Raw genomic sequence first — 23,570 nt, forward strand, 5'->3', positions numbered from 1 at the left:
TATCTAAGGGCTCTTCCAGTTCTAAGATTCTAAGAGTTTACGAATAACAGTAATTCTCAGGGTAGTTATAATACTTAAATTAGGCTAAAGAACTTTTCTCTAAAACAGATTGTGATTGGTGCATCTGTGATTCTATGCACTGAACACGTGAGCTAACATGCTTTGTTTATGAGATATCATTTTTGAACAAGTGGAATGTGTTAAATGGTATCCAATCCATCAAACTAAAAAACTTGGTAATCTTTTTTGATTCATCTTTGTCCATCAACTGTCATGTATTTAATATATCACCAAATCCTTGAAAATCGGTTCTATGTTATTCTTATTTTTCTTTTCTTGCCACCTCTCGTCTAATCGTGGCCCTTACAATCCTGAATGAGCAACAACAACAACAATAATGGTAGCAGATGACAATGACTGAGCACTTATTGTGAGGACCATGTCAAGTGCTTTAAACATATTATCTTATTTCAACCTCCCAACAACTCCAAGTGATAAGTAGAAGAAAATGTCCCAGTTTATAGGTGAGAAAATTTAGGAACCTTCCAGTAGGTGCCAGAACCAGAATTTAAGGCCAGGCAGCCGGGCGCCAGTTGTCGGGCCCCTCGTAGTCACGAGTACTGCTTCCTAGTGGAGACCATAGTTGCCCTCTCATTTGCAGTCACTCTGCAAATGTACCATTTACACCAGGGCAGAGTGAACTTCAGAAAACACGCATTCCTGTGCACCTCTCCATTCCTTCCATCACACTGTCCTCAGAATGAAGTCCAACCTTTTGAGCACTTTTCCTGCAGCCTTTCTCTCCTGTCCCATCTACCATGCTGCTCAAAGTCACCCAGCTATATCTGCCATTCTTATACTTTCTGACCACACTGTATCTTCTTCTACTTGTGATACCCTTCCCCATACTTTCTGCTGGGGAAATGCCCTCTTTCACAGTCCATCCTGAATGTTACCTCTTTCAACTCCTGCCTGCTGTCTCTCTATCCCTACAGGCAGAACCTTCTCTCTTCGCCTCATCCCTTTATTCATACATCTATTGCTCACTATTTAAAAAATCTTCCAACTATCTAGTACACTCCTTTTTTATCTGGCATTGTAAATGTGCAATGAGCAATTGTTGGATAAAGTAAATGTCCACAGACTAGATCTCAGCATCCCAAAATACAGACTCTTTCCCCTGCAAAGAGTAGTTTTTAGATAAAATACAATAAAAAGAATACAGCAGTTTAAACTTGGTTTAAATCACCTGGGATACTTATTAAACTACTGATTTCTGCGGCCTTCTCCAGACTTACTCAATCAGAATCTCTAGAGATTTTTAACCAGTTTTCATCATTATCATCAAGTTAAGAAAACAGCCACTTATATGTATGTATATTGCATAAAATATACATGTATACTAGCATCAAACAAAAAACAAGGACACTTAAAAAATGAACAGAAGTTAGGCCTTCAGAATGAATCAGAATAATATTCCAAAAATATACACTGAATCTAGAATGGAATGGAGTTTTAATTTCACTTATCACAACTTCTTTGCCCTAATTCTCTCATTTCACACATTTTTTAGTTTAGTGTGGAAACTGAAGTCCACAGTGGGAAAGCGACTTGACCAAGATTCTATCATTAGTGGCAGAGCAAATTTTACACCAATTTCTCTGATGCTTAGTTAAGATTTATTCTCATAATATCACAGTGTGCAAATTCTAATTTAGTTTAGATTTATTGAAAAAAATCCAAAGAAAATTTAGAAAATTACCAATTATAAACTGCCAAAACACACTGAAGTATTCAGTTTTCCTTATTAAAAGAATAAACTTAAAAAAAAAAACAAAACCTTGTAAGTTAACGTGAGACAGCAAATTCTAGCAGTGAAAACTCCTAAAATATTTGAGGGATTTGTAGTAAGAGCCAAGCTTAAGTGCTTTTTTTTTTAAACACAAAATCTCATGTAGGCCTCACTGTGAAATTAAGAATGAAGAAGTATTATCTCAAATTTGCTGATGAGAAAACAGGGACAGAAATCAAACAGTTTGCCTGCTTTTCAAAGACATAAACTGTTTGGGCCAGGTTTTGAACTCAGCTTTTCTTATCAGTCTATACTTCTTGCACTATGCTATATTACTTCACTTAGAAAACAGCTAATAATATAACTACTAATATCATATAAGGACTAATTATTGCACTGAAAAAAAGGCAAATTTCAATAGATCTGAGAAATGTCCTAATATTGATTTTGGCAAGCAAAAATTTTACAATGAAACTTGGTAAAGGTATCTGCCTTTTGTTCCCCTAGATTACCACTTTAGTATGAGACAAAATAAAATAAATGTATATTTAACCCAAATAATGAAAATATAAAGTTTTGTTTTAAATAATTAAGTAATGTAGAGCTATCTAAAATGATCTGGATCAAGTTCAAATCCCCATATGACACCTAGGTTAAAATTACCCTGGTCCATGAGACCTCCTTCTCATACTGAAACACTTTTAAAAGAAAAATAATTTAAAACAGAAGATTTTTCTTGGAGTTATTTTCTCTAGTGAAATCACGTTAGTCTACACAGACTACAAGTAATCTCTAAGTATAAATCTATGTACTCCCTCAAATTTGGCATTTAATTTATCCTTGTTTATTTAATTAAGGAAGAGTGGAAATTAAGTAAGTACTAAGAGGTCCCCATATACATCAAGACAAAGCCAGTATTTTCTTGGGTCTTTTTTTCTAGGAGAAAAAAATGGGCTGCTGGGAGTCTATACTTTTTTGATAGAATGCCAGCATGTTAAAATGAACTGTACTTAGCTAGCTCTACATGTACATAACCTGTGATTTAGGTCCTGAGGTGCTCTGACGTCTATGATACTTCACCACCAAACAACAGGAAGGCATGAAAATATTTTCACCTTTAACTTATGTGCCAGGTTAATAAACAATCCATGCAACAAAACATATTCAGCACCTATGTTAAACATGTTTTTTTTTTTTAAATACATAAAAGGAATTCTGCTGTCTCTGCTTACTATATAGAGTGAAGTCAAGATGCTCCTGCCAGTACTTCCAGTCTCATTGAATGAAGCAGGGAATGGATGAATGGATAGACAGGAGATGAGAACGGAACTAAGTAAGCAAATAATAAATATGGCTTTATTACCTCAAAAAACTTTCAGTCTAGTAAGAGGAATACACTGTTTTAGACCACATGAACTTATCACTGATTATTGGCCTGGCAGTATGCAAGGTACCAGAAGTGCTGAGATAAATAAGGTAGTTTATTCCCAACGAATTTAAAATAGGGTCTCTACCCTTCAGAAATACCTACAAGGTGTAACACGTACTGCTATACATTTTGGGACACTCAAAGATAAATCAGACTTTGAGCCTGTCTTCAAAAAAGTATGCAAGGTAGTAAGTGATCTTCTTTACTAAAAATAACCCTAGACTTCAGATTTCAACCAGCTAATAAAATACCTATACATAATTTATTTGATGTTTACTATGTTTTATATAGAAAATTAATTTGTAGATTTTTATGTAACTAATTCATTCAGCTTACTGCAAAAGTTTTAAGTATATCTGCAGCAATAAGAGATTTTATAACTAAAGGTATTATCTCATCCTTAAAATATTTCTTTAATCTGTTTAAATGAATTCATTTCCCATAGAACACTGCTTAGGGGAATTCAGCATGAGAGTGTTAGAATGTCAGCATAATTCATATCCAATTTCTAATCTAAGAGTATTTTTTTCCAGTTTTAAGAAGATATAATTGACATGTAACACCGTGTAAGTTTAGGGTGTACAATATGATGATTTGATATATGTATATATTGTGAAAAGACTACCGCCAGTAGATTAGTTACCACATCCGTCACCACACATAGTTACCCATTTTTTTGTGTGTGTGGTGAGAATATTTAAGATCTACTCTCCTGGCAACTGTCAAGTATACAATACGATGTTAACTACAGTCACCATGCTGCACTCCTAGGACATCTCTAAGACTTATAAGTAGAAGTTTGTACCCTCTGAGCATCATCACCCATTTCCCCCAGTGCCCTTCTCAAAGTATTTATATAGTCGATTTGAAGCCTGAAAGATGATTATCTGAAGACTATTCAGTGTGACAGACAATTTAAGCCTACACTTTTGACTTTCATTTCTTACTTTTAAGGCATCATGATATTTCACACAGATTTTCTAGTAAGGCAGCCTATAGAAAGCAAAAGCACCGTAGTTAAAAATCAGAAGCCTAGGATTTCAACTTAAAATGTATACCAAGTTAATTGGTTAACCTTAGACAAATAAATGAAGATTTCCTTTTTTTTTCATTTTAAAATGAGGATGAAGTTTATTTACTTTCTGAATATCTCTAGACAATGAAACTACTGAAAGTAGCTTGGGTAGGAGAAACGAGATTTTAAAAAGTACATTCCAAAATACCAAGAATATATTTTGGCTTTTCATTAACCTTAATATTTTTGGAAAATACCATTTTTGAGAAAGAGAAACAGAGACAGAAAATTTAATGTCTGAACAGCATTCTCAAAGTGTGGTCCATGGACCCCTGGAGGTCCCAGAGACCCTATCAAGGACCCCAAAAGGTCAAAATTAATTTTGCAGTAATACTAAGACATAATTTTTCTTTTTCACTATCTTGGCATTTGGTTGATGGTGCAAAAGCAATAGGGGTGCCTTAGCATGAATCTAGCCATAGAACCAAAATGAGCTAGTTCTCCAGCATACATTTACAATAAAAAAAAAAAAAAGAGAAGCAAATAGCAGTTTCATGTAAGAATGTTCGTGATGAAACAGCAAAAATTACTCATTTCATTAAATCCTGATCAATGAATAGATATCTTTTTAATATTCAGCGTGACGAAATGGGAAGCATGCACAAAGCACACCAAAGAATGACAGCTGTCTTGAGGAAAAGCAGATACACAGCTGAACTGCTAGCTATACATAAACTGATTTCTTCATAAAAATCTTTTTTATTTGAAAGAGTGACTGATTACTCAGAACTGGGTATTTCATAAATATTTTCTCTAAAATAAACTATTCTTTAAAGGAAAATAATAGATAGTATTTATTCCCAAAAGTAAAATTTGAGCTTTCAAGCAAAAATTAGCATTTCTTGTATTGGCTATCATGAACCTGACAGCTTCCCAATATTTAGTCTTTTCTGATAATATTAACAAATGTGTATTTTGATGTTATGTAATAAAATCTGTCAACTTTTAGAAGATCTGCATAACTAAGTAAACAAATACTTTCCAGAAGATCAATGCATGATGTTACAAAGTCATGCATGGGTAAAAGAGTCATTAAAACTCAAGACAAACCACTGAATTGTAACATAACAAAATAAGAAAAGTTCATCACTATAGTTCTGAGTTCCACATTGTAACTAACCTTTGAAGAAATTACAACGATTAAACATAGAGTTACCATATGATCATCAATTCCCCTCCTGGGTATATTCCCAAGACAAATGAAAATATGTATCAACACAAAAACATGCACATGAATGCTGACAGCAGCACTATTCATACCAGTCCCCAAATGGGAAAAAGAACAAAGGCCCAACAACTGAATAATACATTAAAAATATGATATATATATCTCTAAAGTGGAGTATTATTTAGCAATAAAAATGAAGCATTGATTCAGGCTAAAACACAGAGGAATGATATAGAAATTATGCAAAAGGAGCCACTCATAAAGGGCCACATATAGTAATATGACTCTATTTATATGAAATTTCCAGAACTGACCAATCTATAGAGAAAGAAAGTACATTAGTGGTTACCTTGCTGATGGAGGGAATAGAAGAGTTAGGAGACAATGCTTAAGGGGCATGAGATTCCTTCTGAGGGGATGAACGTGTTCTATTATTGATTATGGTGATGGTTGCACAATTCTGAATATGCTAACAGCCACAGAATTGCATATTGTAAATGGGCTAATTGTACAGTATATTGATTATATTAGAAAAAACTTTAAAATATAAGGTCAATGAAGTAGATTAAAAAACTATCATATCTCAAGTTTTATTACATATCAAAGAAGAATACCCACAACTATCTTAAAGGCTATTAAAATACTCCCTTTTCTGACTACATATCTTTGTGAAGTTGGATTTTCCTTCCTTTACTTCAACCAAAACATGCTGCAACAGGCTGAATACAGAAGCAGACAGGAGACTCTAGCTATCTTCCTTTAAGCCATACGTTACAGAGGTTTACAAAAAATTAAGACAATGCCAATTATTTTTGTTTTGGAAAATATAATTACTTCATAAAAATGATCATTTTAAGTCAGGAACAAATTGCTACCATAGTGTAATGCTAACCTCCAAATTCAAATTGGATACACAATAAGCAATCTCTAATACTTTTCTCTGTACCATGTCTTCTCCCCAAAGATACAGTTACGATTTTTGATGTGTTGTTTAACTCTGGACAATATGCCTAGCTTTGAGTTTGCTAGCTTGCTGTTGCCTTTTTGAGTCAGTAAGAGTATGTCATTGATCATTATCATCAAGTGGAAAGAAGACAGGACCATACTCCTATGTGGCTGTGTTGGGCAGAATAATGGCCCTCTGGGGATGTCCAAGTCCTAATCCCCTAAATCTGTGAACATGACATGTTAGATCTGGAGAAGTGACTGAGGTTACGAGATTTTGAAATGGGTAGATTATACTCGATTATCTGATTGGGCCCAATCTAATCATATGAGTACTTCAAAGCTGGGAATTGTCCCCTGCTGTGGCTAGAGACAGATGCGATGACAGAAAAAAGGTTATAGAGATGTGATGTAAGAAGGACTTGACATTGCTGGCACTGAAGATGGAGGGACGACACATGAGCTATGGAATGCAGGAGGCTTCTAGAAACTAGAAAAGGCAAGGAAATGAATTCTTCCCTAGGACCCACAGAAACAGAGCTCTGCAGACACCTTGACTTAAGTCCAGTGAGACATTAGTATCAGACTTCTGACCTACAGAAGAGAAAGTAATAAACTTGTGTTGTTCTAAGTTATTGAATGTGTGGTAACGTGGTAGAGCAGCATTAGAAAACTAATACGGTGGTAATGTCATTTTTCATCCAAAACTGGTTGAGGGAGATTAAACATAAAGTTAAAAAGAAGTTTCAGTTTCAAGTACTCTTGCTTGCATAGGGCATTTTTCAAGGTTCTGAACCTAATTTTACATTTGTAATTTGTTCTTTCTAAAAAGGGTCAACTTCAGATCCCAGAAAACTGAGATCCACCCCAAGGAGAATGCTAAAAACAATACTATAGGAAATTTTCCCGTAGAAATACACTCAAATTCCATAGGTTCACAAATACATTCTGAGGTTATTTCGGGGTGGGGGGGACTAGAGTTTACATGAATATGGTTTGATGAAGAGAGATAAGCCTTGGTAAAAAAATGAGAAAGATGGCGAGTTAACTCTGGAAAATATTTTAGGAGAACTAAAATTAATGACTGCAAAAAACTTTACTCAATTATTGAGAGGAACTCACTTAGGCAAAAGAGACATTTTGAAATGATTATACCCAGAATTAGAGTTACCTATACATTGACAAATAGAGTTTAGATTCATTTCTTTCCAAATGGCTGAAATTTCAGAAGAACAGAAAAAAGACATTTTGGGGTCACTTTTAGATAGAAATTTCTCTAGTCATATCATAGAGAAATTGAAACTTGTCATTAACTACCAATATATGATGAATAAATTAGAAACCGCCTTGCTGTGCTACTTTTTCTTAACTATCTAGTTGTTCCAATTCATCTCAACAGAGCAGCGTGGATTACCACCGGAGGTCGGTCTTGGGCTTTTCTTGGGTCATCAAAAGCACCAACGAAAGACAAGAAAAGAGGTGAAGGTCAACAGCATAGTCCAAAGCTCTCACTTTGCAGATGAAGATGTTAAAGCTCTAAGAGATTAAAGAAATGCCAGGCATATAAGGGATTAACTACAGTTGCAATCTACACTAGTAATTTACTTTTACAATTTTTGACTGTAAAAGGTGCATCTATTAATAATATATATATCCTAAAAAAAAGGAGAGTAGGCAAATCTTCAGTACAGAAGAATTCAACTGAATTATGTAGATACTCTGTCAACATCTGCCAAATCTAAAATAAAGGACATTGTACAAAATACCTGACTACTATGTCTCAAAACATTTAAGGTCATCAAAAACAAGGAAAATATGAGAACTGTCATAGTCTAAGGAGCCCATGGACACAGAACTAAATGTAGCATGGTATCCTTGATGGGATCCTGGAATAGAAAGAGGACATTAGAAAAATGTTCTCAGTGAAAACAGGAAATCTGAATGAAGTGTAGACTTTAGTTAATAATTATGTATCAATATTGGTTCATGAGTCGTGAAAAACATCCACAGCAGTGTAAAGTTTTAACAATAGGGAAAACTGGGTGCAGGGCATATGGGAACTCTTTATACTAGTTTTGCAACTTTCCTGTAAATCTTAAACTATTTTAAAATATAAATAGTATTTTAAAAGATCTATACATTCAAAAAATTGGTGAAATCTTTTAGCAATTTACTAGTATCTGAATCTCCCTTTTCTTTTGGCCGCAAGTTAAGAGCCAAAGAGTTCAGTCCTCGTGGCTCCAATTTATGCTGTCTTTTTGTCCCTCTGGTCTTAATTTTAGAAATCTATTTTACCATTTTTTTTGTATGCATCTTTGTAGATTCCAATCTATATTTACTGGGCAAAAAAGTAAAGTTTAAATAGAATAAGCAGCTTCCTGCCCCCATCTCAAATTTCTGAGCTCCGCACCATTTCTTAATAGAGGTAGGACATCCTATTTCATGGAGTAAAATATCAAGTGAGCGCCTCCTCAACTCCCAACTCCGTATTACTCGACTCTCAAATCTTCTTCCATATATGACCACCCTTCTTCCTTCCCTTCTGTTGCATTAGAAGGGGTGTCAATCTCTCTAGCTTTCATTCATGAGGTATAATTTTCTCGTCATTTTAGGAATGTTATACTACTGATTTTCTCTTCTCATCCCAGTATACTTCAACCTTTCTTCTAACTGAATCATTCCCACTGACATTTCAAGATGCTTGTCTTTTCCATATTTAAAAAGAAAACTAACAAACAAATAAATAATAACCCTCTTTTGAGCCTTTAAAAAGACAACAGCCCAGTTCAACATTTTTATTGGGGGGGCATGAATGAAATACTGAGCTGAGTATTCAACAGTTCAAGAAGGTGCAAAGTGCAGGGAGATCCCAGCCTGTGGGCTTTGAATTCAGGAAAAGCTGATGCCTATAAGCAGACATGTAGCTGGGGAGTCACTGCCCTTTGCCATCTAGTTTAGAACAGCAGGGGAAAGAACCATCTAGAGCACTACCTTTCCCTTAACACATGTGCTGAGATAAACCAGCTCAATTATGACATTTTTACTCAGAAAAAATAATAATGAATAAGCTATAACCCATTTTCCTAGGTCTTTCCTCCTTATATACAACCTTTCAAGCAAATGCAGACTTAGCCCATTACTCGCTTTCCTTCCCTTCTTCCCTAATCACGGCTTCAGTCGGCGCTCTCGTCACCTGGATCACTTCTAGGGCTTCTAGCAGACTCCTACCTAATCCATCTGCCACTATTCCAAGTGTGAATCTGATCACATCATGCTGTTGTTGAGATCCTTCAACAGCTTATCATTACAATATAATAAAAGATAAACTTTATATAAGGACAAATGAGGCCTATATACACTAGTTTTTGCTTCATTCTCCCATTAAAACACTCACATCCATACCAGTTATGTGAATGAACTGCCTCTAACAGCTCTTTTAACCAATATATTCTCAGGTGGGGGGTGGGGGGGGAAGCCTGACTTTGTTACTTATTAGCTATGTAACCTTGTGCAAATTAAGGAACTTTGAGACTCAGTTTCCATGTCTGTACAACCTGAAAAAGAGCCTCAAACTCACATGGTTATTGAAAGGACTAAAGGAGTTAAGTTATATAAAACCCTTTGGTTATGTGGCACATGGTGAGTACCCAGTAACTGTTTGCTGGTATTACAGATTCTGGGTAGCTACTGCAGTGACAGACACTCTGATGTTAAATCACTGTTGCCAGTTGGGCTTTGTGTCTTCCAAGGCTGTGTTACTGAGTGGCCAAACATTTTAAAGCCAAGTTTACTGGAATATAATTTGTAAATAAAATTTAAACTTTAAAAACATACAGTCAAATGGGCTTTGACAAATACATACAGTTGTATAACCACTGTCACAATCAAAATATAAAACATTTCAATCTCCCCAGAATGCTTTCGTGTCTTCCAAAGGTGCATTACCAAATGGGCTAATTTCTAGAAAGAAAGGTGGGAAAGCTCCAGTGGCACATTTGCTGAAGTCTACGGATCTTAAAAAACTGTAGAAAGAAGATCACTGGATTAGGTTTTGGTGTTTATTTTATGTATCTCTATACTCTATGAGAGGATTTTTAGTCATTTGCTGTAGAAAACCTTTGAAGAAGAGCCAAAATTCTAGAAATAAGCAATTTAAAAATGTATGAAACCTTAGATGAGAATTATACACATTCCCATGGCGCTGATGCTAACATATTCTTTTTTTAAAGTCAGTTCTTTTATGTAACAGTAACTGAAAGCCCTAAAGTTTGCTTGTTAGAAAAGCACAAACTGTCAGATAGGAAAGCAAGCCAACCATGGCTCCTCAGTTATTTTGAACAGCTAGTTCCTTTATCCTATTTCTACCCAGAAAAAATAATAATGAATTACTTATAACCTATTTTCCTAGAGCTTTCACCATATAGACAAGCATTTTTGTAGGTCATGAGAAATATGGTATTAAAAGACAGCACTGGAAATTCAAGAAAAGTATTTGGGAAAGGAGCAATTATCAAAGAGAATTCAAGGTCAGAGAGAAGGCGTATAACTGAGCATGGATAGGAAGAAATATAAATATAAAACAGACAAGGGAGGCCCAGGGAGAAGCACAGATGCAACGGAGAGTAGTCTTGAGCAGACAGGCTTCGACTAAAGATGGAGATGTGCCTGGAGCCAAGGGAGTTTTACCTGTTCTGACCAGCTTGACCATAACATTATTTTTTTACTCTAACTTTATCATGCTTCCTAGATAGTTAGATATAGTGCTTTACATAGTTCTTAATTCTTTAAATTGCTGTAGAGAAGCCAAATACAATAAATAAGAGCAAAAAGTCTGAGGAAATAGAAACCTTATTTTGGTAGAAATACCTATTATTTTAGAAATCTGAAGAAACATGGACTAGGTACCGTATATTGCATGATGGTTAAAGTAACTTTTTGGTCAATGAGATTTTCCTTACAGCCATCAAAGAGAGTCTAAGAATAGGCACCAAGCATGCATGGCACAGTTCACCAAGTGAGTCACTGCCATAGACTGAAAGGAAAGGGGAGTGAAGGAAGTGCCTGAAACCAAGTGGTTAAGTGGAGGAGGACAAGGAGGAGAGGAAGGAGAGAAAGCAAAGGAAGAAATGCTCAATTAGTGTTACAAGCTGTCTACATTCTTCTCCAGGATATGCAGTGTGTGGATCAAAGAACCCCCACCTTCCGATCCCCAATGATGTGGTTCTATTCTCTGCCCGTAAAAATATGGTTTTTATTTTGCTATAAAAGTTTTATTTACTCAAAAACATTCATTTGAAAATGAGCATGTGTTACTCCTTACATATACTCCTCTGTAAGCAGGCTTAATAAGATGATTACTTGCTATTCAGGAATAACAGAATAATTACTGCAGCCAAATGAACATAACCCAGGGCAATTTTACCTCTCTCGCCCTTCCATTTAGTCAATTTAAAAGTGTCTTCTTCTTCTTTTTTTTTTTTTTTAAGAATTGTAGCTTCTGGAAACAATAGGTAATATTATATGCTATAGCTATTTCAAATCCTAACTGAAATAAACTGATACTGTATTAGAATATAACATATTCTATTCTACAAGAATAGAAGAAAATGTAACTATGATATTTATGTTCAAAGATCATACACCTACTATCAATGTCTGAGTACAACTGACAGGTTTAGCCTAAAATGGATCTGAGCTTCAACGGCCATCTGTGTAAGTCATTCTCCAGCTCACCCAACTTCACCTCCTCTCTATTGCCTACTTACTTAAAACATTTCAGCCTCATAGTCAAAGCCTTCCACAATATGTACCCAAATTGTCTCCATCAAACATATAATCAGCAATTTCTTCCAGTTCTTTTGATGTATATGTGGCATATATACCTTGTCTTTTCTATGTCTGTGAACAGAAATAGGACTTCCTATGAATTAAGGAATTCATTTATTAATTCATCCTGCAAGCATTTATTCAGCATCAAATTCCATTCTGTGCTCAGCACTTCCCCTGGGTTTTATCATTTCCATCTCAGAACACTGTAACAGCGTCTGTATCAGTGAGGGTTGTGTTGGGCCTTATGTAATAGAAAGCCAAATATTAGTGGTGTAACAATTCACATCTATGTTCCTCACATATTCTGAAGTCCAGGGCTGCTTGCAGTGGCTCCATGACGTCACTCACATCTCAGGATCACTTTAACTATCCACTTTGCATCCTTTTATCCTCATGTCTGTCATCACATGGTAACAAGTGGCCAGTCACTTCTGCTGTCGTTATTCCAAGAAGGAGGAAAAGGGAGAAAACAGAGACTTTCCCAGAAATCCGTAGACTATTTCTCTTCATACCTCATTGACTAGAACTGTGTCAAGGAAGTCACATGATGTCAAAGACTTTCTCCTTCTTTCAGCTTTGCTTGTTTCTGTGAGCTCAAGTCCTCTAATTTGACACAGATTTTCTTCACATGACAGTAGTGAAGGAGAAGAGTGGGGCCACGGTCAGAGAAAGCTCCAACATGACAACATCCTCACTTAATGATCCCTAGCAGAGAGGGCTTGTTCTTCTCAGTCTCCATATGCAACACTGCCCTTGCCTGAGGAGCGTGCCTATATCCGGACCAGGGGATTCATATAATAATTAGCCAGGCCTGTGTCTCACGTCTACCCAGTAATGGGAATCCCCATCAAAATTGCATGGAATAGGAGAATGTTGTTTAGCCAAAGGAAGCGAAGTTCTATTAGCAGATGAAGAGGGTTAGAAACATTGGGCAAAGACAGTATTCGTCACTAGAGCAGCTCTGAACAATCTTCAAGCTAACATTATTTCTGTCATATTATATGACATAGAACTTTATGATATATTCAAAATACTGAAGTGAGCTGAAGCTGCTTTTTAAGGAATATCCTAGCTTTGACAACAAGGCAACCCTGAAGTCTCTGTGGCCAAGGCTGTCAGGTGCACCCCATTATTCATTATTCCCTTCTTTCATGGTACTTTTAGCAGGGCATATGGCTATACATTAGAAAGACTATATTTTCAGACTTCCTTGCAATTAGGTGTGACCATACTAACCTTGAGCCAATGGAAAGTGATGTATGTAACTAATTATGTGCAAATATGTGTTTTTATACATGTATTTGTGTTTATATTATCATGCATATATGACTAGTTATATATAAAGATATCAATATATATTGATCTAGCTCTAATTATTTGTTTGTTACTGTCTATCTTCTTCACTGAATAGATGAACACTAGAACATGAAATCAGAAACTTTACCTCTTGTTTAATGCTGTCCCCATAGAATCCAGAATAATGTTTGACACATAGAAAGGATTCAGTATTTATTGAGTAAATAAGTAGGTCATTCTTCTCTCTCTAGTCAGTTCCCACTTCTCCATGAAACTAGATCTCTGAGCACCTAGCGCCTCCTCTCCTTATTCTGGATAGCTGTCAAACAGCGCTAATTTTCCTTAGAGCGTATCTGACACCCTTCATTTACTGCTGACTTCTTAGTTGTAAATTCATTTGTTTATTTTTTATTTCTTAACCAGATTATAAAATCCTAGAGGGCAGGGACCACGGAATGTTTATTTTTCATACCTATGTCATAACTCTGTAGTATAGAGTAAGCCCTCAATGAACACTGCTGAATAAGACTAGGGCAGAAAGTTTAATGGCACGTAGGAAAACTTAATGCATTCACTGGATTTCTGGTCAAGAAATCTACATGGGCTAAACATCAGCAAGGCCAGAAAATTAAAAATTTTATGTTTTCTTGATGTTTATCATCTACCCTGGAGTAACTATGACATGTTTCTCTCTAAGCATAAGCTTGTTTATCAGGAGAAAATTATACTATTTTTAACATTTATAAAGCTTAAGTAAAATTGAGACAGGTGTGATAGTTCAATGTACCTAAGAAGTCCTTCCCTTAGAGAGAATAGGTAGTAAAACACTTAATAGCTTTTCCAGGTCTAAGATTTTAAGAAATTCAGTGTATTTCCTCACAGGCCCTGTTGTCCATTTAAGGCTCTGCTTGATTCCATATTTTATTGGAGCCTGGGTTTACTGCCTGGTTACAAGTAGTCAACCCAGGTGCCTCTGAAGGGAAACAAATACTCAGCACAGTAACGCCGACGGAAAGTCACCACACGCATGTTACCCGAAGTTCCTACCTCCTTTTCTAAAGGAGAAAGGTGAGAGAAAGGTTACAAAGGTTCCATATTTGGGTAACCTCTGAAATGGCCTTTCCCATTCATGCCTACCTCAAGATAGAAAGTCCCCAGATAGGCCACAGCATCAGCATCCTCTCCCACACCAGCCTCAGCTCCTGCTTTCAAACCCTACCTCCGCTCACATGTCTTCTCAGGGTGTATCTGCCTCTACTTCCCGCATCTGACCTGAAGCTCTGCTCCAGAAAACACCTGCTACAACATCACCACTCGAAGTCCCTGCCCCTCTTCTTTACTCTTAAGTTCCTAGTTCCAATTTTTCTTAGCAATCCTTAGGTTGGTCGAGTATATCTTGTAAGAATTTTTCATTATCGACTGAAAAGTAAGAATTTCCATTCTTACAATGAAGCACAACTCCAAAGCAGATAATTTCCAAGCTAAAATTGTAATAACATTACCACAAAACAACCTTCATCACCACTCCTAGGGCATACACTCAATCACAGTTCAAAAAGATCCAAATTATTACATTTTATAACAAATTGTAAAAACACCCAAGCAAACTATATGAGGCACATATAAGCCTTATTTACAATATTTTTCTATACTATTATACTACTTCTATATAGGAACTCAAATATGTAGTATTTTATTTAGAACAGTGGGATAAACATATTGGCAATTTTACTAATTTTTTTTTCATAGAAAAAACATTATTTACTTGATAACCTATAATTTTCCAACATTCTTTATCATTAACCTCAGAGATCACAATCTTCTCTCATCTGGCTCTGCTGCGTCAAGAGTGCAGCAGGTCTAGAGAACTACTGGTCCAGAATGGCGAAGGCAGAAGGAAGGTTTTAGGAAGAACGGTCCCAAAGGTTCAAACAAAGGGGGCATTTTTTTATGTTTCAAAGTGTGAAAAGTCAAATTGTCAGGTATTATGTAGAGTCACTGGTAGGAGCTGGGGTTGGGTGGAGAGAAAGAAGAGGTAGAGATTAAAAAAAAAAAGTTGAGCAAATAAGAAAATGTGGCAATGATTAATTTCAGGAAAAACAAGATTCTAAAAGACAGGAAATATAATCACATTATATTACTTCACTAAGCAATGAACAATATTTATATAGTCTTTATAATGAAAACAATTCATACTGGCTTTATAAATGCAATACAAGAATATTGGGAGAATGTAATAGTGGGGGAAAAGTAGAAGAGAGGTGAAATTCTCATCTACAGCAAATAGCAAGTCAACAGGTAATACTAAAATGAGTAAGTCAAGAGATGTCAGTCCATTCATTTTATTCAGAAATATGGCAATAAATTCCAGAAGAAAGGGCTTATAGAGTTTAAAACAGTTAAGCAGGATAAAGTAGGGGTATGAAGGTACTGACACAATTTTGATATATTTAGTTTAGCAACATTTGGTTGTTAAAATTCATGTATTACTTTGATAAAAATAATAAACAAACCATTTCAACTTAACAGGCTAATTTTAGTATTTTATCTATATTGTTTATAATTTTACAAATTTCAGATAGATTACTTAGCTTTTATCTCAGTTTAAGGCACTCTACTAGTTTAAAATTCTATAAAAATTATCTTTTTTTATGGTGTATTTTTTTGTGACTCAAGCTGAAGAAAATGTTTTTAAAAAGTAGAATTTTTGGTTGTTTTCTTTTTAACAATTCCTTATAATGTCCTGCATACCAATAGCTTTATGAATACTTACAATGATTTTTAGTTTCTTTTTACTATTATATAAAAATGGCCTGCATTATTACCTCATAAATAGATTTGCACAAATTAAAATCCTTTAACTCTTTGTTTATTCATATTTTTTTTCAAAAATTTCCTGACATTTACTTGTACACGTAACTAAACTATCTCCCTTGTTAAATCCTTCTTGCATGAATGTTATGATTACATTACTAATAACCACTAGTATATAACTGGGCCTTTATGGAACCTGGACTACTTTGTCAGAAGATGAAGAATCTTCTTAAAAAGTAAACCAATTGTGTGAATCACCACAGCCCTGCTAAACACTAGGAAAGAAATCAAAGATGAGTAGTGTAGCCCTATTTTTGGAGAAAAATTAGAATTGCACATTTAGATTTCACTATGACATTATCTAGGAGATGAACTCCCACCTCGTGTAAATGGCAGGGAACTAGGATGTGAGGAACCCAAATAGCATCCTGTTGTGCTAGTGCAGTCAGATGTCATCATAAAGACAAAAGCAACAGAACGGAATACAGAAGGGTAAGTACTTTGTGATGTGGAATACATTTTGGCTTTTTAAATACTAAATGCTTACTTTTCTTTTGTACTTTCTCAGCCTGTCATAATATATATAGAGGAACAAGAAAAGGTTAATTTAACATGAAGAAACTGAATATTCTGGCAGCCAGCACTCACGGAAGTCCTAACAGTTGAAAGAGACACTGAAAATCAAAGAGTACAAATACAGGCTGCTTGATCACTAAGCAGAGTGTATGTTTTCAGAGCAAAAATATTGGAAAAGTTTTAGTCAATGTAGGAGACAATTTGCCTAAACTGTAGGCGGTCATCTTATTACCTGAAGTGCCTCCCTTTTAGCTATCTATGTACTTGAAAGCTTCATTATGCATTAGTTCCCCATAAATTCAAATTAATATTAAATATTGCTTCTAGCAATAATCCTTAGATTGTTCCACTGTTTTCACTTCAATTTCCAAAGATCTGTCCATCTTTATTACCCTTTGTTTAGAGAGATGTTTCCTCTACTAACAAAAATCCCCCTTTCACATTCTTGGATACATTTTAAATTAATGTTTCAAATGAAGACCTGTGAAAGATTGTCTGAAAACTTAAACATCATCAAAGTAAGCAGAACAAAAGAAATAATAATTAGAGCAGAAACCAATGAAACTGAAAACAGGAAATCCAGTAAAGAAAATCAATAAAACCAAAAGTTGATTCCTTAAAAAAAGCAGTAATATTGAGAAGCCTCTTGTCAGGCTTAAAAAGAGAGAGTGTGAGAGAGAGAGAAGTCAAATTACTAATATCAGAAACGAAAGAGGGGACTTTAGTTGAACTACAGATCCTATGGAAATTAAAAGAATGATAATGGATACTATGAACAGGTCTATACCCACAAATTTGATAACCATTTCAAGGAAATGAACCAGTTCCTTGAAAGGCAGAATCTGACAAAACTCACACAAGAAGAAATAGAGGACCTGAATAGGCCTACATTTATTAAAGAAATTGAATCAATAATTAATAACCTTCCAAAACAGAAAACATCAGGCCTAGATGGGTCACTGGTGAATTCTACAAAATATTTAAGGAAGAAATAATACCAATTCTTTACAATATCTTTCAGAGGACTGATGCAGAAAGAATATTTCCTAACTCATTCTGTAAGGCTAGGATTACCCTAATACCAAAACCAGATAAGACAATACAAGAAAAGGAAATTACAGACCAGTATATCTCATAAACATATTTGTAACAAACTTCAACAAAATACTAGCAAATGGAATCCAACAATGTATAAAAATAATTATATACCATGACCAAGTGGGACTTATCCCAGGTATGCAAGGCTGATTTAACGTTCAAAAATCATTTAATGTAATTCATTATATCAACAGACCAAAAAGAAAAATCACAGATAGGTGCAGGAAAAGCATTTGACAAAATCTAAACCCATTCATGATAAAAACTTAGTTAACTAGGACTAGAGGGGAACTTCCTCAACTTGATAAACACTATCAACAAAAACATCTACAGTGAGAAACCTGAAGCTTTCCTGCTAAGCTCAGGTAGAAGGCGAAGGTTATCCTCTCTCATCACTACTTTTCAGTAATATACTAGAAATTCTTGCTAATACATTAACGCATGAAAAGGAAATAGAAGTGTAAAGATTGTACTAGTCTCTCATACCATGCACAAAAATAAATTTGAAATGGATTAAAGAGTTAAATGTAAGACCTGAAACCATAAAACTTCTGGAAGAAAATACAGGCAGTACACTCTTAAATAAACAAATGGGACTACATCAAACCACAAAGCATCTTCACAGGGGAGGAAACAATCAACAAAAGGAAGACTCCCTGGTGGATGAGAGAATATATTTACACACAATATATCTGATAAGGGGTTAATACCCAAAATATCCCACAACACATACAAACTCAACATCAAAAAGACAAAGAACCTGATTAATAAATGGGCAAAGGCACTGTATAGACATTTCCCCAAGGAATACATACAGACGGCCAACAGCACACAAAGAGATGCTCAACATCACTAACCATCACGGAAATGCAAACCAAAACCATGATGAAATAACACCTCAGACCTGTCAGAATGGCTATTATCAGAAAGACAATAAATAACAAGTGTTGGAGAGGATGTGTTGAAAGGGGAACCTTTACACACAGTCAGTGGGAATGTAAATTACAGAAGTGTGGTTGTTTTAAAGGTAATCAGCCCTTTCAGAACATACTGTGACATTATAAGCAGTGTACTCTGTGCAGCTGAAACGTCTTTATGTTCTTACACTATCAGGTGTGAGCTGTGCTACTCATTTATGAATATAAAAGTATTCTTCTAGTTCACTGGAGGTCTTTTCTTAATATTGGAATTTTCAGAGACATACACCACTGAGGCAGGGAATAGGACTAAACTGCCCCTCCTCATGACAGTTTGTACTTTTTTTTCAACTGTGGTAGAACATACATAAAATAAAATTTTACTATTTTAATGATTTTTCAGTGTATTTTCTGTACTGTATTTCAGTATATTATCTGTACTTTTAATATCACCTCCAAGAAGGAATTAAGGTCCACAACCACATTTTTAAAACAGCAAAAACAATCCTAGCTTGTTTATGGAACTGTGAGGAATGACTCAACATTCAAGTAAGAGTTGTTGGTAATCATAGTCTGAGTATATCTTATTTACTGAAATCAGATCCTATTAATAGGTATTAAATGTAGGTAGGTAAATAGGTGTTAGCAATCAATTTGCAAAGTTCTATGAATTCCTAAAACACATTAGAAATCTGTGAGTTAGAATTCACTGACATGATAGATTCATAAAATAGCACAAATAATGTAGGAACGCAACTTGCTTCAAGGACTTCACTGAAAAATGCCATGAGGAAATATTTTTGGTCTGCTTATTTTCATATAATATAATTGTATTATTATGGGTTGTCTAAAATATACTGGGGGAGAAGTCAGTATTTTGGAGAGTATATAGCTCTACATTCTTTTTTAAAAAGACATGAACAAACAGAAAGCATGGATGATACAAGATAATCTAGTCAGAGAATCGTTCATGAAACTTAAAAGCTTCATCATTTTTAAATAATTTTTTTAAAAAGCTGATTAAGACTAATGTTATGGTTATAGCACACCAACTGTGGCAGAATAAAAAAAAAGCACTGACTTGAAAGACTTAAAAACCTCAGATCCACCATTTTTTAGTTTTGTGTGTATGATCTCAGGCAGGTTATTTACTGTCTGTGAGCCCCAATATCCTAAACTGTTAAATGGTGATAATGCCCACATCTACCCCACAGGGCGGCTGTAGTAACATGCTTGAAGATATATGAGCTAACTTACATGAAAATGCCTGGCACACCTGCTTAGCATCAAGCGGCTCTCAATGAATACATCTTCTTTACCTTCCTTCTTAATAAATAGCACTTAGAGCCTTCTGCATAACTCATAACAAAAATAAAAGCAGTGCCTTTTTCATAGATAAACAGTTTCTTCCCTAGAGTTTTTATAAAAGATTTATTCTAAGTACAGAAACAAAAAGCAAAGAAAAGTATCTTGAGACACATCTAACAAGAAGCTTTCTTTGTTTCACACTGACATGCTTTGTGGTTACAACGCAGGCTTCCAATGAACACTGGATCAAAATTAAAATTTCTAGGCAGGCATTCAAGTTCTATGATTGTGTCCATTCTTTACTGAGCATGGGAAATGAATGCTTTAGAGGTTACTTACTAAAGATATTCCCATAGTACACTTACAAAGCTCACTTCCAAAAGAGGCTCTATCCCTGTAATGTATCTGAGCAAGTGAAAACTATACCAGGTTTCGTGCACTGTGCTTTAAAAGCTGCAGCAGGCTAATAAAATCATGTTTTCACCAGAGACTTTTCTGAGGCTGGGCCACAGCGATATTGCAAAGGTGCATGATAAATTACAGGAAAAGACAGCAAACTTCAAAAACAAAAAACACTAATCCAGAATGATTTATGACCATATTTTGAATAAAATTAAATACAGAATAATTAGCAGAAAGCATTTAATTTCAGTTTTCCTATTACGAATGTAAGGTTGGCACAAACGTAGTTAGCCTAATCAAAATCAGGTAACAGTTACCTCTGTGGCTTTGCTTGATGGTTCCAGTCCAGTCATATTTGCTACTATTAACTGATGTAAGAGCTGAACTTGAGCCACACTTAGGAAGAAATCCAGGTTTGTGGTTATATTAACTTCCAAGGAATGGCCACATACTAAAATCTCCTGAAGGGAAAAAAGGTTGAATACAGATAAAGAAACATGATAGCCATTAGATGATAATTTATCATTCTTACTTATTTGACCCTTACGATGTTGATGAATTCTCCTGGGACTCAAGTTCACTTATTAATGAGAATAGCACACATGGTGAGCACTGCCACTTGACACAGTTTAATGGATTAATTTAATAAACATTTATGAGGGCCTGCTGTGCCGCAGGCCATGTCCTAGTTATAAGGAAACAAACTAACTTTCACCAGTTCCTACACATTTGCCTTTTTCATACCTCAAACTACTATCATTGATTCAATACGTAAGTGATGATGTAGTTCTTAACATAATCTTGTTCATCCATTCAAACCAACAAGTATTTAGTGAGCATATCCTAAGTCACAAGTACCATACGTGAGTGCTGGGAACACCACAGAGGGTAAGGCCAGTCTTGAAGGGCAATCTGCTCTCGAGAAGGTTACAATCCAGTTGGGCAGACAAATGTAAACAAGTAACTATCAGCAGGCAGTTACAGTCACAAGTGGTATGGTCTGAGTATTTTCCTAAGGGGACGTTCCAAATGATTTATAACAAAATGGAGTGCTGAAGCTAAAAACAGCTAGGCTAGTTAATTTCACTTTTTTAAACTCTAAAATCTTGGCAGCTTTAGGTAGATGTCCACTGCTTAACTGGTGCTGTTCTGCATAACTGAGTCGCCTGAACATTCATTGTTGGAAAACCACTCAGGGAAGGAAAACAGAAATGAAAAACAATCCAGAAGCTTCACTTAATAAGCAGAAGCCCTGCCTCTTGTCAGGAAGTGCATGTGGATAATGTTCAAATGCTTGGAAATGTCCAACAAACCTTCTTCCTATTAGTGTCTTTCAAGGGAAGGGATTTAAGCAGACTTACGACTGGTCCAAATACAAACCACACAGCTTAGAACAGCTTTTAATAAAGCCATAAAAAACAGCAGGCCGGAAATGATCCCTACTTTTTAAAATTAAATAAACTTTTGCCCCCTAAACTTTCTAGCATTTTCTTATTATAGTTAAATTCTTATTTTATTCCTCAAGTAATGATGAAAGGAATATATTTGTGTATTCTAAACCAATTGTGTTACTAAGTAACTGAAAGATAATAGCAGACTTCATTTTTATACACCTTTTGTGGATATAGAAGATATCATGCCCAACCTAACTTTCCCCATAGGGCTATTATAAACATCAAAGACAATAACATATACTAAATAATGTTTTTCAAAAACTCAGAGAAGGTTGTAAACTTTTTATCAACTTAGATTAATATATTTAATCTGTATCTAATTTTTCTGAACTTTTCATGACAACTGTTTATAATTCAGTGATCAAAAAGCTTATCATGTTTTTAGCATAGCATAAATTTTCATGAAGAATATTTTTAGAGTTATGGTGGATCAGATTATTATTACATTTCTATTCTAGGCTTGGAAGCAGTATGCCATAGTGATCAGACTTCAAACCTGGATCCACCAGTAACTGGCTAGTAATACCGGTCAAGTTATTTAATTTCTTTTGATCTCAATTTCCTCATCTATAAAACATGGAAACTAGTACTATCTATCTCATACGGATGCTGTGAAGAATAAATAGGGTAATTCATGTAGAATGCTCTTTGTAAAGTAACCCATGTGAGAATGCTAAGTGATCTGTCAATATTATTGTTGCTTTCATTAGAAAGAGGCTGTAGAGGTCAGGAGTGTATGGCCTGGAACCAGACCAGCTGGGTTTACACCATGTTTTGCTCCTTGCTACCTGTGAAAATTTGGACAAGTTAACTCTCTATGCTTCTGTTTCCTCATCTACAAAATGAGGACAGTAGGAGAAGCTAATGGGATTATTATGGAGATTAAATGAGTTATTACATGAAGAGAAATAACTGAATAGTACAAAAAGCGCTCAATAATTATTAGCTATAGTAGTATCTTATTAATAATAAGCTAATTTGTGTTCCTGTGCACTGAAACTATGAAAACCTGTAACACACAAAGAGAACCTGCTCCATTATTTAGACTAAAACAAAACCTAAGTTAAGTTCTAACCTCAGTGTGCATATTTTCCGGAGAAATTATTTTGGTGAAAATGATGGCAGGTGCTCCAGTTATTCGAACAGAAAAATCCATTAAAATGGGAGTCAAAATTGCTCTTCTTTCCTGATGCCGTCGTATGCTAAAAGATAAATAAAAAATTATTAGCCATTTCATTTTAAGGATAATTTTCATGAAATTTGTACAAGTTTGTACTACCAACATATATGACAAAATTACATTATTATTTTGAGTGTGTCTATTTGTATATTTTATAGTTTGTAACTTCACTTAACTTCAGATTCATAAAAGATAAAAAAAAATCACTGAGAAACTCAGATGTCATTAACCAATTACATACTAGTAGCATCCTAGGACCTTTCAACAAATTACTTTGTCTATTTTTA

At 35.1% G+C, this 23,570-nt stretch overlaps 1 protein-coding gene across 8 annotated transcripts in view; it reads right to left on the minus strand.

Annotated features, from left to right (window-relative positions):
• Nucleotides 1-23,570, minus strand: part of VPS13B (vacuolar protein sorting 13 homolog B) — a 627,764-nt gene that overhangs the window by 223,358 nt on the left and 380,836 nt on the right. For all 8 annotated transcript variants that reach the window (XM_032468222.1, XM_032468224.1, XM_032468221.1 and 5 more), the window contains 2 exons: nucleotides 23,179-23,305; nucleotides 20,967-21,110 (listed from right to left, as the gene is read on the minus strand). In XM_032468222.1, the coding sequence (XP_032324113.1) occupies nucleotides 20,967-21,110; nucleotides 23,179-23,305 (271 nt within the window). The remainder of the gene's footprint in view (nucleotides 1-20,966; nucleotides 21,111-23,178; nucleotides 23,306-23,570) is intronic.

This window comes from Camelus ferus, chromosome 25, assembly GCF_009834535.1.
Source record: "Camelus ferus isolate YT-003-E chromosome 25, BCGSAC_Cfer_1.0, whole genome shotgun sequence".
NCBI lineage: Eukaryota > Metazoa > Chordata > Mammalia > Artiodactyla > Camelidae > Camelus > Camelus ferus.